Raw genomic sequence first — 21292 nt, forward strand, 5'->3', positions numbered from 1 at the left:
CTGCTGTGTGTACAGTAACATTATGGCCACATACCAGCTATGTATTTTTCCCTCCAAGTACCTATTTTGGAGTGACATTCTAGGATGGAGAACTTCGCTATACAAGTCTTCCATCTTGCAGATGGAAATCACAACACCTTGCACCTGTGTGCTGGATACTTTGGGTTTCTTACATATGGGCAAATGTGCACTTTGCACACATGATCTGATTCTTTTGGACAGCCGTGTCCGTTGGAGCCACACATGTGCCCTGTATGACCTTGGATGCAAATATGTGGACCCAAAACAAATTTTTTTCCAGAACTGCCAGTGAACTGAAAAATCAGTTATTGATGCAGCTCTAGTCCCTGATCAACTTATCTTAAATTGACCTCTTCTGACCATAGGCCTCTTTGCCAGCAACTTGAACAAGAAATGTCACATGCTTTTTGTCCTGAGGAGACATGTGAGCCCAGGCTCCCTTTTGGCTGCATTTATGAGTCAGTGGGACAGAAACCTGTTGGATGCCTTACCACAGAATTCCCTTAATTCCGAGAGTCCTGAGTAAAATAAGATAGGTCAAAGCCTTGTTAATACTGATAGCACCAGGATGGGTGTGTCAGTTTTGGTACTCTGGCAGATGCATCTATTGATTAAACTGCCCTTCACTCTTTCAAATCTTCCGGATGCTGATTTCACAGAATCACTGTCTGCTCCTAAACCTGGTCCATCATTTCTCTACCTAACAGCATGGAGGCTAGCTGATTAAGTTCCACAGCCAGGAATTGTTCTGCATTTTGAAGCAGAGCAGAAAAGTTAACATATAAAACCAGGTGGAAATGATTTTTGCTTTGGGTTGCTCAGGGTCAATGTTCCGGATCATTTTATTGTCGTTGTTATTGTTAGGACTTTCAACCAGCTCGATTTAGGAGTCATTCGACAATATCGACCTGTTTCCCCGTCATTCAGGTTCACACAGTATTTTTTCACCTGACTGTTTCTGAAGGGCCTGATCCATGTGTTTCTACCTGTTAAAGAATTTTCCCTCCCTGGGAACTAAATGTGGTATCTCGGCACTAATGGAACATCCCTTTTTGAGCCTATGGCATCATGTCATCTTTCTATTATGACAGCATTTTGGGTAGTTAGTATCTCTGCTGCAAGGGTGAGCCAGATTCAATCAAGTGTTTAATGGTAGAACCACCTTATATACAAAACCCAGGTGATTCTTGGACCTCTCCCAAAACTCTTATCCAACGTAGTCTCAAACTTACTTCTAAATCAATACATACACTTACCAGTATTCTTTCTGCCTGGGAAGCAACGCTCCATACATTTGTTCTGAGAGCTTTCTCCTACCTCAGTAGAGCAAAATCTTTGAGTCACCGTGGCTATTTATAGAGTTTGGGGACAGCTTTTGAGAGCAGGCTGTTTTGACCCAGAGCTTCTCACAATGGGCATCTGATTGTATTAAGGTCTTCTATGAACTACATACATTAGCTGCTGCTTCTCAAATTAAAGCACACTTTACTAGGCCTCAAGGAACCTTCCTGATATGTTTTAGAAGTATCCCTCTATCAGATTTTCATGGCATCAACTTGGAATTCAATACATATTTTTACTTATTCCTTAGTGGCAGGTTCTAGATTGGATGCCCATTTGGCAGTGTGGTCCTACAGCCTTTATGTAGATAGAACTACTGGCACCCACCTTCCTAGGGGAATAAGTGATAGCCAGTCACCAAGGGCAGGATCTGCAGGAACAAATACTTGAAGGAGCAAGAACAGTTATTTACATTACAGTAGCACTAGTTCTTAGATGTTCTGTCCACATGGCTGCCGTGATTGGTCCTCCTGTTTTGCTACTATGGAGTCCTGTGGTCTTAAACTGTGTCCACACTGGAAAGAAAAACCTGTGGTATCAAGTCTCAAAGCCTGGGTCAATTAACTTGGGCTTGTGGGGCTTGGGCTGCAAATAGCAGTATAGACATTCCTGCCTGGGCTGGAGCCCAGGCTTTGAAACCTGGCAGGATGGAAGGAGGAAGGGGAGGGTGAGGTTACAGGTTACAGCCCGAGTGGGAACGTCTTACTGCTATTTTTAGCCCCTAAGACCAAGCCCTGCAAGCCCAAGTCAAGTGACCTGCGCTCTGAGATTCAGTGCCATGGATTTTCCTTTGCAGTGCAGACATACCCCAAGTGCCTTCATTAATACATAATCCTGTGGGATGGTTGTTCCCACTCCTCCCTTTATGCCCTGGGTGGGGTGGGCAAGAGTATCCAGGGTGAATGTGTGGCCCCAGCAGACCTTGCTGGCCAAAATAATCTGATTTTGTGCTCATGGGGCCTATGTGCACCTACAGTGGGGTCCATGTGGCTAAAACATCTTACTGAACCTGGCGTTCTTCAGCGTAAGTAATCGTTCTTTCTAAATTCAACAATCCAAATATTTTAATTTTATTTTTGCTAAATGTCACTAACTGTCAGGGAAAGTGTGGGACCCTTACTGAATGGGGGAGGCAACTAGTGACAGATGTGGAAAAACCTGAAGTATTCAATAGTTTTTTTGCCTTGGTCTTCAAAGATAAGGTCAGCTCCCAGACTGCTGCACTGGTCATCACAGTATGGGGAGGAGGTGAGCAGCCCTCAGTGGTGAAAGAACAGGTTAAGGACCATTTAGAAAAGCTGGACATGCACAAGTCCATGGGTCCAGATCTAATGCATCCGAGGGTGCTGAGGGAGTTGGCTGATGTGATTACAGAGCCATTGGGCATTATCTTTGAAAATTCGTGGCGATTTGGGGGAGGTCCTGGACGATTGGAAAAAGGCAAATATAGTGCCCATATTTAAAAAAGGGAAGGAGAATTCAGGGAACTACAGGCCAGTCAGCCTCATCTCAGTCCCTGGAAAAATCATGGAGCAGGTCCTCAAGGAATCCATTTTGAAGCACTTGGAGTAGAGGAAAGTGATCAGGAACAGTCAACATAGATTCACCAAGGGCAAGTCATGCCTGACCAACCTTATTACCTTCTATGATGAGATAACTGGCTCTGTGGATGAGGGGAAAGTGGTGGATGTGATATATCTTGACATTAGCAAAGCTTTTGATATGGTCTCCCACAGTATTCTTGCCAGCAAGTTAAAAAAGTATGAATTGGATGAATGGACTATAAGGTGGATAGAAAGCTGGCTAGATCATCAGGCTCAACGGGTAGTGATCAACAGCTTGATGTCTAGTTGGCAGCCGTTATCAAGCGGAGTGCCCCAGGGGTCAGTCCTGGGGCCAGTTTTGTTCAACATCTTCATTAATGATCTGGATGATTGGATGGATTGCACCCTCAGCAAGTTCGCAGATGACAGTAAGCTGGGGGGAGAGGTAGATATGATGGAGGGTAGGGATAGGGTCCAGAGTGACCTAGACAAATTGGAGGATTGGGCTAAAAGAAATCTGATGAGGTTCAACAAGGACAAGTGCAGAGTACTGCATTTAGGACAGAAGAATCCCATGCACTGTTACAGGCTGGGGACTGACTGGCTAAACGGCAGTTCTGCAGAAAAGGACCTGGGGATTACAGTGGACGAGAAGCTGGATATAAGTTAAGAGTGTGCCCTTGTTCCCAAGAAAGCTAACATTGGGCTGCATTAGTGGGAGCATTGCCAGCAGATCGAGGGAAATGATTATTCCCCTCTATTTGGTACTGGTGAGGCTACATCTTGAATATTGCTTCTAGTTTTGGGCCCCCCACTACAGAAAGGATGTGGACAAATTGGAGAGAGTCCAGCGCAGGGCAACAAAAATGATTAGGGGCCTGGGGCACATGATTTACGAGGAGAGACTGAGGGAACTGGGATTGTTTAGTCTGCAGAAAAGAAGAGTGAAGGGGGATTTGATAGCTGCTTTCAACTACCTGAAAGGGGGTTCCAAAGAGGGGGTTCCAAAGAGGATGGAGCTAGGCTATTCTCAGTGGTGGCAGATGACAGAACAAGAAGCAATGGTCTCAGGTTGGAGTGGGGGAGGTCTAGGTTGGATATTAGGAAAACTATTTCACTAAGAGGGTGGTGAAGCACTGAAATGGGTTACTTAGGGAGGTGGTGGAATCTCCATCCTTAGAGGATTTTAAGGCCCTTCTTGACAAAGCTCTGGCTGGGATGATTTAGTTGGGGTTGGACTAGATGACCTCCTTCCCTAATCTTCCATGATTCTAACTGACCATGAACATACTACTTTACCTACTCATACTTTGTAAAAATCTGGAAGTGTTTTAAAACAACAACAACCACCACCACCACCAAAACCAATACAAAAAAGGCTAAAAAAAAGTCAGATCCACTCTGCTATGGAACACAGTAGGATATGATCATAAACACTGCCATACTAGATCAGACCTATGGTCCATCTAGTCTAGTATCCTAGCTTAGACATTGGCCAGCACCAGATGCGTCACAGGAAGGTGCAAGAAACCCAACAGTAGGCAAAAGTGAGATATCCTCCTGACCCATATAAGCTAGAGATTTCTTAAACACTGAAGTACGGATCTTTTAGCTAGCAATTTGCTAACACAGAGCTCATGTAGCTAGCTCCTCTGGCCCCTGCCCCAGCAGATGACATATGGCAGGCAGGTGTAGATAGGGAAAGTTCATGACTTGAGTACACTACTGAGTTCTTGCAATACTTGGTTGGCATATAAGGTCTTGCTGTGATTAGTCTCTGACTAGTTAGAGTACCCCCAAAGCCCTCAGAAGTGTGCTGAAGCTGAGGTCAGTGAAAAACTAGTCCCAGAATCAGATAGCAGAAACCAGCTCCTTTGTGATGCAGCTGTGAATTTTGGTTCAAACTGTTTTATCTAACTTTCATATATTCCAGGATTCTATTAATTGTGTATTTGAACAATTCCAGATTCACGTGAACTTTCACACTCTGGATTTCTCAAGAAACCATCAGTCCTGGTGATTATTGACTCTTACATAATGGACTTTGTATAAGTAAAAAAATGTAACTTTTTTTTCCTTTTTGAGTTACTTCATGGTTTTTTGTCTTTGTTTTTCACACATTTGCCTCAGTGCATGTTGCATAATGGTTGGGAAAAAAAAATCAATAAAACCTTTTTAAAAAGGAGTCGGAAAATCCCCTGTAAAAGCCTGACACTACATTCCTAATACTACCAGAGCTTCTGCTAGATCTTTAATGCTGTACATTTACCAGGCACAATTAAAAAGAGAAGACGCTAGTAATCAGTGCTGCTGTAATTCACTGAAAGGGCCCATTCATAAACACTTTTCATACCCGTGGAATGATTCTTGCCACATCTTGGATAGCGCTGCTGTTTCTTGGATCTGGGACAGTTGGCCAGCACAATTTTCTTGACCTGGAAAGACATGCTTTTTAAACTGAGGCTCCAATTAAATGACTGAGCCTTCATATACTTCTGTTTTCATCACAAGTCATGTACATAGTTTGTCAGTATTTTCATGCACATCAGGATGTCTTCTTGCAGCTATTAACAACACACACAAACACACAAATTGGAGGTCCAAAACTATAGTCTATATTTTCACAGTAAGTTAGTGAGTTTCTGATGCAAAATTATTTAGTGTAATTAACAAGAGCTATGAAGGCCATCAGCACGTGACTCTCTTTCCATCTATACTGCATATCCACTTTCTCTTTCTTTAATCCATCACTATTTCCTGGTTCCTCCAACCCCCTTTCCTCCCTTGCAGGTTTAGTTTGTCTTATCAGTAGCAACTTATAGATCAGTTTCCATTTAGAAATCTGCCCATCCCCCAAGAGCAAGCATCTGCTCCTCCCCCATGATGCTACAAACCTGTGGAGGCCTAGGGACTAGAAGGCAGAGTGCAGCAGAGCTATATTAGCCCATGTCACCCCTTGCTTAGGACTCCGACACAATGGGAGATCCACCTACTTGACTGAAGGATCAGACATGGTATTCAGTGAACTAACTGTAGAGCAATAGTGTGGTGTTTAGATGCTGCTTGTAATTATTAGAACTGAGAGCACTGGCTGTTGGGAGTCTGAAAGGACAGGAAACAGGAAGGATGGGGGGAAGTTGAGGAGGCGGAGTGAGAGCTACCGAGGGTGCAGCAGCAGCTTGGTAAAGAGATTTCCACTTTAAAAATAAAGGCCTGTTGAAGTTTGTTAGTATCTTGCCTGGTTGCTACAACATTTTGGCAACGAGGATGGATCTTCTGCCTCTGAACCCACCTGCACCCTTTTTGCAAAGCCCAGGTAAGCCTCCAATTGCTTTTATTGCCTGGATCCATATGTTTGAGACTTATCTGCTTGCAATCAGTGCTACAGAGATTTCTGAAGTAAGAAAGCATGCTCTGCTAATCCACTGCCTTGGAGCAGAAGTCAGCATATATTTTACACGTTTCCCCTTGAACATGATAAATATGAGACTGCACTCACTGCATTAAAGAACTTTTTTGTGCCAAAAGTGAATGTAGTGGTTAATCACTACAGATTTTGCCAGCATGAGCAGAAAACGGAAGACTATAATGCAGTATATTGCTTCCCTGAGGAGTCTGATTGTAACTTGTGACTTTGGGAATATGGCAGATGAGATGATTAGAGACCAGCTCATTGAGAAAACAACTGTGGTTCGTGTAAGAGAACGCTTCCTTTTAGAACCACAACTTACACTAGAAAAAGCAATAACCATTGCTACTTAGATTGAGTCAGCTACAGCTGAAGCCAAAATAATAAGCATGGATACAGGAGGCACAGTCCAGGCTGTGACTTCTTTGCAGAAAAGTTCACTGTCGCTGCAGACAAACAATTACAAGAGGAAAACTAATGAAAAACCACTGAATCAGCAAATTCAAAATACAGTAAAAGCATGCTTTCACTGTGGATCCCCACAACACCTTGCAAGCTATACAGGATGTCCGGCAAATGTAGCTTAGTGCAATCATTGCAAAAAGATTGGGCATTTTGCTAAAGTATGTCGCAGCAGCCAGTTCAGTCAACAGGTGCATGCAGTTACAATACCAGATGTTACTGAGTGTGGACAAAATCACTATTGCACGTGTTCCAGAACAAATAAAGTGCACGGTAAAAGTTTCCGCCGTACCCTCAGGCAAATCACACTCTATTCAGCTAATGTTGGACACTGGCTCAGCAGTATCTATACTACCTGATTCCATCAAATTTGCATTACTTTAAAGATGTGCCTCTTACTGAACCCAAACTTCACTTGGTGTGCTATTTGAAAAAAAAATATTCCAGTTTGGCTGCCTGCCAGCAATAGTTACTTTTGGTGATTGCTGTGTAACTGCAGAGTTCTACATTGTCCACAAAGGCACTCCTATCCTTGGCAGAGATTTATTGGCTGCTTTAAATCTCAGGGTAGTTAATGGATGAATTGATCTTCTTCAGCAAAGCACTTTTGTGGTACACACACCAGTTTCAGCTGGGACCCTACACCAGGTTGAGGAGAAACTTGGCTGTGCTTATGGGTTTCTGCATAAAGTTAAAAATTGGAATAATGTGATGCCTGTACGACAGAAGTTACGGCGCTTACCATTTTCAATCAATGAAGCTGTTTCAGAGGAACTGAGAACTTGTTCAAAAGGACGTTATTGAAGACATTGACTCCTCAGAATGGGTTTCACGTATAATACTCAGAGTAGCAGCCGTGTTAGTCTGTATTGGCAAAAAGGAAAAGGAGTACTTGTGGCACTTTAGAGACTAACAAATTTATTTGAGCATAAGCTTTTGTGAGCTACCGCTCACTTCATCGGATGCATTCAGTGGAAAATACAGTGGGGAGATTTATATACACAGAGACCATGCAACAATGGGTGTTACCATACACACTGTAACCAGAGTGATCACTTAAGGTGAGCTATTACCAGCAGGAGAGGAAAAAAAAACAACCTTTTGTAGTGATAATCAAGGTGGGCCATTTCCAGCAGTTGACAAGAACGTCCAAGGAACAGCGGGGGGAGGAATAAACGTGGTGAAATAGTTTTACGTTGTGTAATGACACATCCACTCCCAGTCTTTATTCAAGCCTAATTGTGTCCAGTTTGCAAATTAATTCCAATTCAGCAGTCTCTCGGAGTCTGTTTTTGAAGTTTTTTTGTTGAAGAATTGCCACTTTTAGGTCTGTAATTGAGTGACCAAAGAGATTGAAGTGTTCTCCAACTGGTTTTTGAATGTCATAATTCTTGACGTCTGATTTGTGTCCATTTATTCTTTTATGTAGAGACTGTCCAGTTTGGCCAATGTACATGGCAGAGGAGCATTGCTGGCACATGATGGCATATATCACATTGGTAGATGTGCAGGTGAACGAGCCTCGGATAGTGTGGCTGATGTGATTACGCCCTATGATGGTGTCCCCTGAATAGATATGTGGACACAGTTGGCAACGGGCTTTGTTACAAGGATAGGTTCCTGGGTTAGTTGTTCTGGTGTGTGGTTGCTGGTGAGTATTTGCTTCAGGTTGGGGGGCTGTCTGTAAGCAAGGACTGGCTTGTCTCCCAAGATCTGTGAGAGTGATGGGTCATCCTTCAGGATAGGCTGTAGATCCTTGATGATGCGTTGGAGAGGTTTTAGTTGGGGGCTGAAGGTGATGGTTAGTGGCATTCTGTTATTTTCTTTGTTGGGCCTGTCCTGTAGTAGGTAACTTCTGTGTACTCTTCTGGCTCTGACAATCTGTTTCTTCACTTCAGCAGGTGGGTACTGTAGTTGTAAGAACGCTTGATAGAGATCTTGTAGGTGTTTGTCTCTATCTGAGGGGATGGAGTAAATGCGGTTGTATCGTAGAGCTTGGCTGTAGACAATGGGGCGTGTGGTGTGGTCTGGATGAAAGCTGGAGGCATGTAGGTAAGCATAGCGGTCAGTAGGTTTCCGGTATAGGGTGGTGTTTATGTGACCATCGCTTATTAGCACCGTAGTGTCCAGGAAGTGGATCTCTTGTGTGGACTGGTCCAGGCTGAGGTTGATGGTGGGATGGAAGTTGTTGAAATCATGATGGAATTCCTCAAGGGCTTCTTTGCCATGGGTCCAGATGATGAAGATGTCCTCAATGTAGCGCAAGTAGAGTAGGGGCATTAGGGGACGAGAACTGAGGAAGCGTTGTTCTAAGTCAGCCATAAAAATGTTGGCATATTGTGGGGCCATGCGGGTACCCATAGTAGTGCCGCTGATTTGAAGGTATACATTGTCCCCAAATGTGAAATAGTTATGGCTGAGGACAAAGTCCAGCCACCAGGTTTGCCATGACATTATCGGGGATACTGTTCCTGACGGCTTGTAGTCCATCTTTGTGTGGAATGTTGGTATAGAGGGCTTCTACATCCATAGTGGCTAGGATGGTGTTTTCAGGTCCACACTAGCCACTATGGATGTAGAAGCCCTCTATACCAACATTCCACACAAAGATGGACTACAAGCCGTCAGGAACAGTATTCCCGATAATGTCATGACAGACCCCCAACCTGAAGCTAATACCCACCAGCAACCATACACCACACACCAGAACCACTAACCCAGGAACCTATCCTTGCAACAAAGCCTGTTGCCAACTGTGACCATGTGTCTATTCAAATTTATTTGAGCATAAGCCTTCGTGAGCTTCAGCTCACTACATCCGATGAAGTGAGCTGTAGCTCACAAAGCTTATGCTCAAATTTGTTAGTCTCTAAGGTGCCACAAGTACTCCTGTTCTTTTTGTGAATACAGGCTAACACGGCTGCTACTCTGAAACATATTTATTCAGGGGACACCATCATAGGGCCTAATCACATCAGCCACACTATCCGAGGCTCGTTCACCTGCACATCTACCAATGTGATATAGGCCATCATGTGCCAGCAATGACCGTCTGCCATGTACATTGGCCAAACTGGACAGTCTCTACATAAAAGAATAAATGGACACAAATCAGACGTCAAGAATTAAAACATTCAAAAACCAGTCGGAGAACACTTCAATCTCTTTGGTCACTCGATTACAGACCTAAAAGTGGCAATTCTTCAACAAAAAAACTTCAAAACAGACTCCAAGAGACTGCTGAATTGGAATTAATTTGCAAACTGGATACAATTAACTTAGGCTTGAATAAAGACTGGGAGTGAATGTATCATTACACAACGTAAAACTATTTCCCCATGTTTATTCCTTCCCCCGCTGTTCCTCGGACGTTCTAGTCAACTGCTGGAAATGGCCCACCTTGATTATCACTACAAAAGGTTGTTTTTTTTTCCCTCTCCTGCTGGTAATAGCTCACCTTAAATGATCACTCTGGTTACAGTGTGTATGGTAACACCCATTGTTGCATGGTCTCTGTGTATATAAATCTCCCCACTGTATTTTCCACTGAATGCATCTGATGAAGTGAGCTGCAGCTCATGAAAGCTTATGCTCAAATACATTTGTTAGTCTCTAAGGTGCCACAAGTACTCCTTTTCTTTTTACATATAGTAGTGACACAGAAGAAGGGTGGAGCCATTCACCTTTGTGTGGACGTAAGGGAGCCAAATAAAGCTATTGTGATTGACAGCCATCCTCTTCCTCACATAGAAGAAGTATTTGCAGAACTCTGTGGAGCAAAGATGTTTTCTACTCTTGATCTGCAGAGCGCATACTACCAGGTTATGTTGCATGAAGATAGCAGAGACCTCACAGCATTTATTACATATGAGGGACTATTTCATTTTAAACGTGTTCCATATGGTCTTGCATCTGCCCCAAGTGCCTTCCAAAAAATGATGTAATTGATTCTGAAGAATCAATATGGAATTCAGTGCTATCTGGATGATTATCGTGTTTGGAAATACTTCTGAGAAGCATGACAATAACCTCTAGTCTGTACTAAACTGCATCGGCAAAGCAGGCCTCAAGCTCAATAGGTCCAAATGCAAATTTAGACAAACCGAACTCTCCTTTCTGGGGCATACAATTTCCCAGGCTGGACTAAAATCCTGTGTCACTTGCCAAATGCATGATAAGACAGCAGTGACATGTACCCCTCCATTACAGCCTGTTCCTCTTCCTGAATCTGCATGGGAAAAAGTGGCAATGGACATTGTAGGACCCTTTGATACTGCTCCAAGTGACTGCCGTTATGCCATCACTTTAAAAGACTATTTCAGTAAATGGCCTGAGGTAGCGTTTACATCACAAATCTCTTCTGTTACAGAATTAAGTTCCTCTCTTCAGTTTTTAGCAGGGAAGGTAACCCCAAAGAACTGGTTTCAGATAATGGTAGTCAATTTACTTCCCTGGAGTTTGAAACTTTTCTAGCAGAGAGGAACATTTTACACAGAAGGTCATCCCTATATTACCCTCAAGCCAATGGAGAAATTGAACGGTTTAAAAGAATTTTGAAAGAGAGTTTGCAAACTGCTAAACTGGAAGGGCGATTGTGGATAACCTTCACTACAGATTTCTTGCAAGCATACCGGGCTACATTACATGCCACAATGCAAAGATCACCCACAGAGTTACTGCATGGGAACAGAAGAATGCTAAACTGAACATTGCTGGATTGTTAAAGGCACGACCTGAGGCCCCAACCGAAGATGATGTGAGAAAAACAGTTGAAAAGAACCAAGCAAAGTATAAGGGTTTCACAGACAAGCGGTGGGGTGCTAAGGAACCAAAGTTTTAGAGTGTGGTTCCTTCGTTAGAATACGAAAACCTGGAATTTTACGCAAAGGGGACCATAAATTCACAGCTTCTCTAAAAAATCATAGAGAAGAAGGGATCGACTTTCTGATGGGCGAGTATGGAATGCTGCTTTTCTTGCACCTGCCTATGCACCAAGAGGAGATTATGTCAACAGCCAGTCTGCACTGGATGACTTCACCATAGTATCAACACAACAGCACATTGCACTGGAACCAGGGCTTGAGAGACGGCCTGTCAGACCCAGACTACCACCTGTCTGGACTAGAGACTGTTATGTAGTATCTACAGTGTTTTCAGTGTAATATTTCTGCCAGCAGTATAGTGTCTTGTTTCATATTTGTTCCTGTGGTTAGAACAACAATGTTTATTTTAATTGGGAGAGTTTCTTAAGAGAGGAGGGAATGTGGTGTTTAGATGCTCCTTGTAATTATTAGAACTGGGATCACTGGCTGTTGGGAGTGTGAAAGGACAGGAAATGGGGGGGAGTTGAGGAGGCGTAGTGAGAGCTACCGAGGATGCAGCAGCAGCTTGGTAAAGAGGTTTCCACTTTTAAAATAAAGGCCTGTTGAAGTTTGTTAGTACCTTGTCTGGTTGCTACAACAAATAGGTACTTCCTCATGCAGACTTGATATAAAATCCAAATTCTACCTGCATTTTCAGGGCTTAGATAGTATGTCTGCCTCTGTGCTTAAATCCTATTAGGGTTAGTGGTGGGGGAAAACCTGTGGTGCTTTACCAAGGTAAAACCAAATTCATGAGCCTTGTTCAAATTAGTTTCAGCTGAGGGCCTTCATGAACACCACCTCAACGTGGTTTATAATCTCTTATTGAACTTGGGAACTGAGAAATAACAAGCTTTCAAAAGCTAGCCACCTCTAACTCTGGCTAACTTTACCATGTATGTGTTCAAGCTAGGCCTCCAGGCCTACAAGAAATCAGATGGTATTTGATGCTTAAACTGAGAGGCAGCTGGAGAAAGGTGATACTATTTTATATAAATACAAAACTACTCTAAAATGGAAATAAGTATACATGCCACAGAGTGAGCTGGGCCTTTAAGAGGGTTGGGGCTCAAATGCACCAGTGGCATTCTTGGCTCACTAGGGTTGCCAGGCATCCAGTTTTCGACCAGAATGCCTGGTCGAAAAGGGACTCTGGCAGCTCCAGTCGGAACCGCCGACTGGGCCGTTAAAAGTCCACTTGGCGGTGCAGCGGAGCCCCAGGGCTAAGGCAGGCTCCCTGCCTGCCCTATCTTACCGTGGCTCCCGGAAGCGGCCACCAGGTCCCTGCAGCCCCTAGATGCATGGAAGGCTCCACAGCTTCCATTGGCCGGGAACCACAACTAATGGGAGCTGTGGGGACGGCTCCTGTGGGGGTGAGGGCAGCGTACAGAGTCTCCCTGGCCACCCATGCATCTAGGGGCTGCAGGGACCTGGCGGCCGCTTCCGGGAGCCATGGTAAGCGCTGCCGAGACCCTGAACACCCTCCCGTACCTCAACCCGCTGCCCCAGCCTGGCATCCCTCCCATACCCAAACTCCCTCCCGGAGCCTGCACACCCTGCAACCCCCTACCCCAGCCCCCTCCTGCACCCCAAACCCCTCATCCGGGCCCCACCCCAGAGCCCATACGCCCAGCCGGAGCCCTCACTCCCCCCGACACCCTTGCCCCAGTCTGGAGCCCCTTCCTTCACCCCAAACTCCTCATCCCCGGCCCCATCCCAGAGCCCACGCCCCCAACCAGAGCCTGCACCCCCTCCTGCACTCTGAACTCCTTGGTCTGAGCCCAGAGCCCCCTCCTGCACCCTAAACCCCTCATCCTTGCCCTCAGACCAGAGCCCATACCCATGCCTGCACTCCAACCTGGAGCCCTCTCCTGCATCCCAAACCCCTCATCCCTGGCCCCACCCCAGAGCCCACACCCCCAACCTGAGCCCTCACCCCCTGCATCACAACCCTCTGCCCCCAACCTGGTGAAAGTGAGTGAGGGTAGGGGAGAGTGAGCGGAGATGGAATGAGTGGGGACAGGGCCTCGGAGAAGGGGTGGGGGCCTCAGGGGCAGGCCAGGGGTGTTTGGTTTTGTGTGATTAGAAAGTTGACAACCCTATTCACCTCCCCGAGGTGGTGGAAATGCCTGCTGAAGTTAGGTGATAATAGCAGGCTTGCTGTGGGGATAAGAGCAGCCTGTCAAGAGTGGATGAAGGAGACTCCACTAGTAAGGGCTTGGAAGTGAATGCTCTGTGAAAAGTGAACAGGAAGACTCCATGGAAGTAGGTCTGTGAGCTATAAAAAGTGGGAAGGAGCAATAGGAGGCCTGGAAGCATGTGGGAAGAGGCCCTGGAAAGAACGCAGGATAGCCTGGGATAACAGGGCAGACAGCCCAGGTGTTCTGGGTTCCCAAGGCTGGGCATCTGTAGTGGAGGCTGGGTGTGCCTATGCTGTCACTCTGTGAGGGGTTGCAGAGACCCTTGCTATTAAGGGAAGACAGGAGTGACTTTTTTTTTTAAGCTGCCACCTGGTGAGGTGATGCATTGAACCCTGTGAATGAAGGGTGGATGAAAGGACCGAGTAGCGCCCAGGAAGGCTACAGGTGAGCCCAGGAGAAGGGTAATGCTGAAAGAGTGTGATGTGGAAGAGAAAATGAACCCTTGAAAGAAGGACTGTGTCAGGTGAGTGAGGCATGGAAGACTTGTGTGTGTTTGGACTTGGCTTATACTCTGGAAGGGGAGGACTTTTGACTTGACCAGAAGGCCACGGCAGAAAGAACCATCTCAAGGCAAGGGGAAACTGAGGCAGGAGACAAGCCCAGAGCCAGATTGGGTAAGTCTCTATTACAATATGTATATAAAAATTATATCTAGAGTATCATCACCCCTCCCATCCCAGCCTTCATATGGGTCATCCTAGACTGTAAGCTTCTCAGAACAGGGACTGAGACTACCTCTGTATCGCTCTGAGCAACACAAAGCTCCATCCTGATTAGTTTGGCACTTCCATAACAATAACGGAGCTTCTGGCAATTATTTTCCAGTGGAAATGGTGGAGAGCAAAATGTGGAAGCAGGGAGGGAATTTCAAAAGCAGTTAGTGTTGGCCTAACTCTGCTCCTGTTGAAGTCAGTGTGAGTAGAATTAATTTAACTTGGACTCTGTTGAGAATCTCCTGGCCTCAATTCTCTCTGCATATGAAATCGGTAGAATAGCACTCTGTATGTGTTTTTTTAAAAAATGATTCACTTTAATATTATCAGTGCAATACCTCAAAGCTAGATTGTATTTTGTTGGATGAATAAACATTTTCTGACTCTGCTCTCGTGAGCTGAGAGGCTTCCAGAAGTCACTGAAGGAGTTCAAGCTGTCTGTCTGCTCTGCCTTTAGATGCACTTTTTAAGAAATCAGCCTAGCTCATGTGACTGAGTGAATTCATTTTCTTAGACCTCCACCCTGCCCCCTACCCCCACCCTCCAAAAATATCCTGTCAGAAATAACTGTTATGTAGGTTTCTGGAATCTTAAAAATGTTTATATATTTTTTTCTCATGCAAAGGGTAGGGTCAGTCTTCAGGTTTTTGGTTGGGTGGTTTTATTTTGGAATGCTCCAAACTTGAAATCATAACAGGTTCACATGATTTGACACACTATTTCCCAGTGCCCTGACACAAACTCAAGCTGTCGCCTCCGGCTACAGAACAGATATCAATGAGCCTCAAATTCTGAAAGTAGCGATAAGCCAGAGAGAGGCCAGAAAGGATGAGTAGTTGCTGCAGGGAGGAGAGTTGTGGTGGAGCAGTAGACCAGAATAAATCATGCCATGGACCATATTTGACCTTAGGCTATGGTTTTGACATCTTGTCTGCTCTAGTCACTCAGCACTAATCAAGTCAGATAATGACAGGAGAAGTAGTTAAAGCAGAAAAAATGGAGATGGGGGCAAGGTTCCAGGGTTTCCTTATAGTAATCGATGACAGGTTTTGCATTAGTAGACTACTGGTGCATTTTCAGATGCACACCAATAGTTTACTAATGTGCAACCAGTCATGGTTTATTATTATTTATTTCTTTATTTTATTAGAGTATAGCTCCTTCATTTTACATTTTGTAAAAATAATATTTTAAAAAGACTGTTCTCTGGGGGAGGGGATATTATGCAACATTCTTCCACTACAGAAAGTAGTTCCTCACAAAATGGGAAAAACCACCATCATGTCTCAACAGGTGCCTTCTTCCCCTCATTGTTTCCTCTTCACTCATTTAACATAATGTTGGAGGTGGTACGAGATCATGTCCCAGATTTGCACTAGTGGGAGTTGATGCACTACTTAGGCTAGTGGGACTTTCTAAATTTATATCAATCTGTATGTGGCTTTGAACAATCAATCCACAGTCCTACTGTGATAGGACTGTGATCCCAGTTCATCAGGAAAAATGGGCCATAATTATCAATTGGACAATTATTCCTTGCATAAGAAGTTTTATCTATTTTTGGGATAGTAGGTAGTATTACATACTTATCCCATTGATGTATGAGATGGTAACTGGACTGGCAGCTGTATCAAAGACTAAAAGATTCTGAGTTTGTGGCAAAGAAGCCTCTTTAGTCATCTGTAGCTTACACATTCTTGGTTTGTTAAAGCTGTTCCAAACCCACAAGAATTGTGTAAATTATCAGTATAACTGGCTTTTTTGCATCCTGTCTCATAAGGACTTGTCATTTCTAGTTTCAAATTAGAAAGACTAGTTGTGCAAAAATAAGACATGACTCAACACTACAGAATGCAAGGTCAGTAAAATGTACTTATGCTGTGCAATAGCCAAATCAATACTACCCTCTTACCTTCTAAGCATCAATGAACAAATGATGGGTAGAAAAAACATGGTGGATGTGATGCCAAGACAAAGGGCAGCAACAATACCTTCAAATTCCCCTTTATCTGATGAGAGATAAACAGAGATGAAAATCACTTATGGGACCAGGGTTTGAGAGACTGGAAAGAGATGGAGTTCTCTTTGCACAAAGCATAAACCTCACAGTTATAGCATGGGATCCCTGTGATCTTATCCACAATCAAATCAATAGAAAACTACTTTCAAGTTCCACACATGACTGAATGATAAATCTTTAAAATCAAAAGCTGACCACAGAAAGGAGCTGTATAAAAAGTGGGTGGAGTAGGGAGTACTTTGCCTTGTAAGGCCCCATCTAAGCTATGGGCCAGATCTGTAGCCCCAGACTATGAGATTGCTTCAACCAGCATAATTTAGAGTAGCCCTAAATTAAACCAGGGGCCATTTTGGTCCCAGGATCTCCTCTTTTGTCCCCTATAACTATAACCTTGATTCTGTAATCAGCTGATGACCTGCTAATTTGACCTGGTTACAACAAAAAGGCAGCTTTATTCACAACACAACCATGTCAACTGTGGCTGTGTCACTACACCTACTACGCTGCCTACCATTATTTGCATCAACAATTTCTGGGAAAGTATTGCTAGAGACCCCTTTCTGCCCCCTTTCTGAGCGCCCAGAGGAGATGCACAAAGACCACCACCACAAAGCTGTAAGGAAGTACATGCCATCTCGGTTACCTAGATGGCAGGTAGAGGGTCCTGTATACTCAGCAAAACCAACAGCATTTTAACCTGGCTACTGGAAGATAATCATATGCTGTTGATGTGGTCAAGGCATGATTAGAACTAAGTATTAACTAAGTTTTGTGTGGACACAAACAACACTTACAATAAAGCTGGCTGAATTTTATTTTTTTTAAACAGTTGTAAATTTTTTCAATTCCAAAAAAATGGATTTTGGTAAACAATACATCAGCCATTTTGATAATTTTTCATATTTTTAAATGAGTAAACTGTGAAACTTTGAAAAAATGGACACTTCAAAATAAAAACGCTGAAATTCATAATTTTTCTCATAACAAAATTTGTTGTTTTTTTTAACCAGCCATGTCAGTAACTGGTCACATTCATTTGAAAGTTAGTGCAAATAGAATCTGATACAAACAGTGTGTCCTTGCTTTACTCACCGATTGTACCAAGCTTGATTCCTTAGTAGCAGCACGTCACAGTTTTTAAGGCCAGAAGGGACCAGCAGATCATGTACTCTGACCTCGTGCACATTACGAGCTATGGAAACCCACCCAGTTATCCCTACATTGAACCCAATAACCTAGATTAAACTAATGTAATACAGCCCTCAGGAGACTAAACTATTATGTGCCACAGGTAGAGAGTACAAGGGACTGAGGTGAACCAATGTCCGAGGCCCCTGCAATGGCAGGGAATTGATTTGGTGAGATATATATCCTGATTTGGTGAGATATATATCCAGACGATTCTAGCAAGGAACCCGTGGTCCATGCTGCAGAGTAAGGCAAAAAACCCAAATCAAAACAACCCCTGACCCCAAGTTCCCTGCCATCCTGACCTGGGGGAAAATTCCTTCCTGACCCCAAATCTGGCAATCAGTGATCTGGAGCACGTGAGAAAGACCCACCAGCCAAGTGAATGGTACAAGAAAATTCTCTACACAGCCTCAGTGCACTAGCCCACCTTTTCCAGATTCCCATCTGGGCATGGTCATCTCTGATGCATCAGAAAAGGGAAGGGAAAAAACTCCGACTACATCAGGGATGGGTGGGAAGGAAGGAATTCCTTCCTGACCTCTACAGCTGACCAGCTAAAGTCCTGCATGAGATTTAGGAACATAAAACTAACCCAAAAGGAACTCTTTGGGCCACCAAGCCCAGCCTCCCCCTCTTCCCAAGCAACCCCATCAAATCCCACTAAAATTTATCTAGATCATTCTTAAAACTAGTTAGGTTGTTTGCCTCCCACTATTCCTGTTGGGAGGCTGTTCTTGAACCTCACTCTTCTGAGGGTTTATAGAAACCTTCTTTAAACTTCCAGCATAAAATTTATTCATGGCCAATTTATATCCAAGTGTTCTCATATGAAAATTGGTTTAAGTTAATGATGAACCATTTGATGTTTGCAGGTGAATTTTAGTTCCTTTCCCATTTCTGTCTGCTTCAAGCCCTTGGTGTGTGGGTTTGTTTTGTTTTTGTGCTGTACAAAAACTGACCAGAATGAAATTATAGGCCTCCCTCATTGCTTGTCTGCTGAAGAGAGTTCATGGGAGTCTATCATGTTTACCCCTCCTTCAAGTCAAAGAGAAGCAAAAAGCTGTAGGGGGATATCACCCTTTTCCTAGCTCCGCCTCTCAGTTTTACAGGTTGTTCTACTCATGGCTAATATTGCCCAGAGCTGAGGTTGTGGAATAAAATACCACAACCCATTTTTATGTTGTGAATCAATGCAGCACAGCAGTCACAAAAAGAACTTCACGGTACCATATTTCAGAGTAGTGAAAAACTGTGAACGACTTTGGGCTCCTTCTCCTGCAGTGGTGACTCCTGAAATCTGTACTTTATAGGCAGTTTTTTCTTTAAGTCCTGTTAACAGGTAGCAGGTGGTAGAAGAATTGACAGCAACAGCTGCAACACAAGAGGGTGAGGGATCAGCAAATGTACAACACTAGAGCCAAATTCAAGCTGTACATACGAACAAGCCCATAAAGCTGTAGCTGAGAAGAGGCCCAGCTTCATGCCCTCATCCCAAACCTGTAGGAAACCATACTCTGCAGACCTTCTGTGGTTGGTGCCAAAGGAGGAAGCATTCTATGGCGGATGCTGGGATTGGGACCCACTATGTAGCCTCTCTTCTTGAAATTAATCCGGATCCTGGAACAAGCAATCTCAGTGTATGGCTATTTGAAGATGGTGTGCCATAAACTTCCAGTATAGGTAATTGCCTTGGTATTTAACCCAAGAACTCCAGTGCTAAAAGCATGAGCCTCTACCACTTGAGCTATCCTTAAAGGGTAGCCATGGTAGGCTCGTATATGCTGTAGACCGGGAGGGGGAGAGGGGTGTGAAACTTACTGCAAGTGAGTTTCCTGGGTATCTACTGTTGTGACAGTCGGAATAAGGACTTATCTGAATGTTATTGCCTAATCAGCGTGCTTGTATATCTACATTAAGTGTCTACGCCCTGAATTTGACCCCAATGTAGAATGCATGACTCAAAGGAGATGGTAGATGCCTGGTAACTGTCAAAGCAGGTGATAGAAGGAACATACTACCATGGGGCCTTTTACTAACTTGAGCAATCCTCATTCATCAGGCAACACTCACTTTACTTGACTTCAGTGATGTACTATTCAGGTAGGTATTTGTGTGAGAAAAGACTGTATGTTCAGATCCACAGCTGTACTGCTTGGGTTTAGCTCAAAACTATTTCCTTTCTGAAGGTGCAGTGGATGATTTTGCTGTCACCAGAATAACTTCACTAGCAATACAACAGTGCCCTTTATGTTATAGAATGCTGCCAAGCGTTTAGATACTCTTGATATGGAAGTTTTAATGTTAAAGAAAATAGCCTATTTCCTGAAAGCAAAAGGTGTGATCGTAATGCTGAGTGAGGCAAAGAGTCTGTGAAATGAAGCTTATCACCCTTCCTTTCTGGAAAACCCAGTAATCATCTGTCAGGCTAATTGACATTGCAGTGACTTGAATTGTCATTACACTTCAGCAGTTTTTCAACTCTTTCTGCCCACAAAGTTCAAGCAACCCTGGGATTTGTTTTTCAAAATACTCAAATTTCTAAGCAGGAACCTGGGGTGAAATCTGCCTTTGAGTCAATGGGACTCTTGCCATTGACTTCAGTGAAGCCAGGATTTCATCCACCAAGTTTTGATTATTTTTTGATCATCCATTATGTCCATCGGCTGATTTTTGAGTTCTAGAAACCAGTTGCTCTTCTATTTTGCTCTTCTACTGTTTTCAGGAAATATTTGTCATCTCTCTTGATATGCAGACTGCACTAGCTATGAAAGTTAAAGATCTAAACCTCAATGTGTTGTAACTTGCAGCTTGGAATCTTTCCCCTGCAGACAAGAGCGAGGATATCAATCAAAAGAGAATCTGTTGTAAATTTCTCTGATATGAGCTCAGGTAAAATGGAATCAGCCCACCATTCATTAGCTTCTAACTAATCAATGAATCTTTCTTTGTAATTAATATCGTGCCTGTAGGAACCAACTTAAAACTATATTCTTTGGAGTTGGTATTAACTGATCACTTATTTAATCTGTCTTTCAATATGAGCAGGAAACTGTTGAGACTATATTTCATTTTTAGTCCGATAATGCACGATTCTTATTTGCTGCTTATCTTTGACCCCCAGTAGAGATCTTCAAGAACTAGCTGAGCTGAGTCATAATGCAACACAGAAATAGTGTGAATTGTCACAATACCTTAAGCTAAGTGGTAAACATGCTGATAGCATATCCTTCCTTTCAGTGTTTAATAGAAATGGCTACTGTATTTTTAGCAGCAGGAGTTTTAAGCATCTTAGCCTGGTGTGTTTTAGTGTCATGAAAATGGCTGAAGCTTTAACAGCAATTTAGTCACTTGTAAATTAAAACAAATTGTATTGAACTGAAGGGTAATTCTGTGAACCTTTGAACACTTTTCTGAATTGAAAATATGTTGAGTGTTTCTTTCATGGCCTAAATTGATCTGAATTTTGGCCTCCTGTGGAGATGCTGATGCTTAATCTTTAAAGATACATTTCATAATAAACTGAGAGCA

The 21292-nt window shown here is 43.6% G+C and overlaps 1 protein-coding gene across 1 annotated transcript in view; it reads right to left on the bottom strand.

The window, feature by feature from the left end:
- LOC102947585 (interleukin-6 receptor subunit beta) overlaps window positions 1-21292 on the bottom strand; it is a 64919-nt gene that overhangs the window by 10377 nt on the left and 33250 nt on the right. Inside the window, 3 exon segments of the mRNA XM_043546458.1 lie at window positions 5260-5341; window positions 16466-16562; window positions 18992-19135. Coding sequence (XP_043402393.1) covers window positions 5260-5341; window positions 16466-16562; window positions 18992-19135 — 323 coding nt within the window.

This window comes from Chelonia mydas, chromosome 5 (genome assembly GCF_015237465.2).
Source record: "Chelonia mydas isolate rCheMyd1 chromosome 5, rCheMyd1.pri.v2, whole genome shotgun sequence".
In the NCBI taxonomy this organism is placed as follows: Eukaryota; Metazoa; Chordata; order Testudines; family Cheloniidae; genus Chelonia; species Chelonia mydas.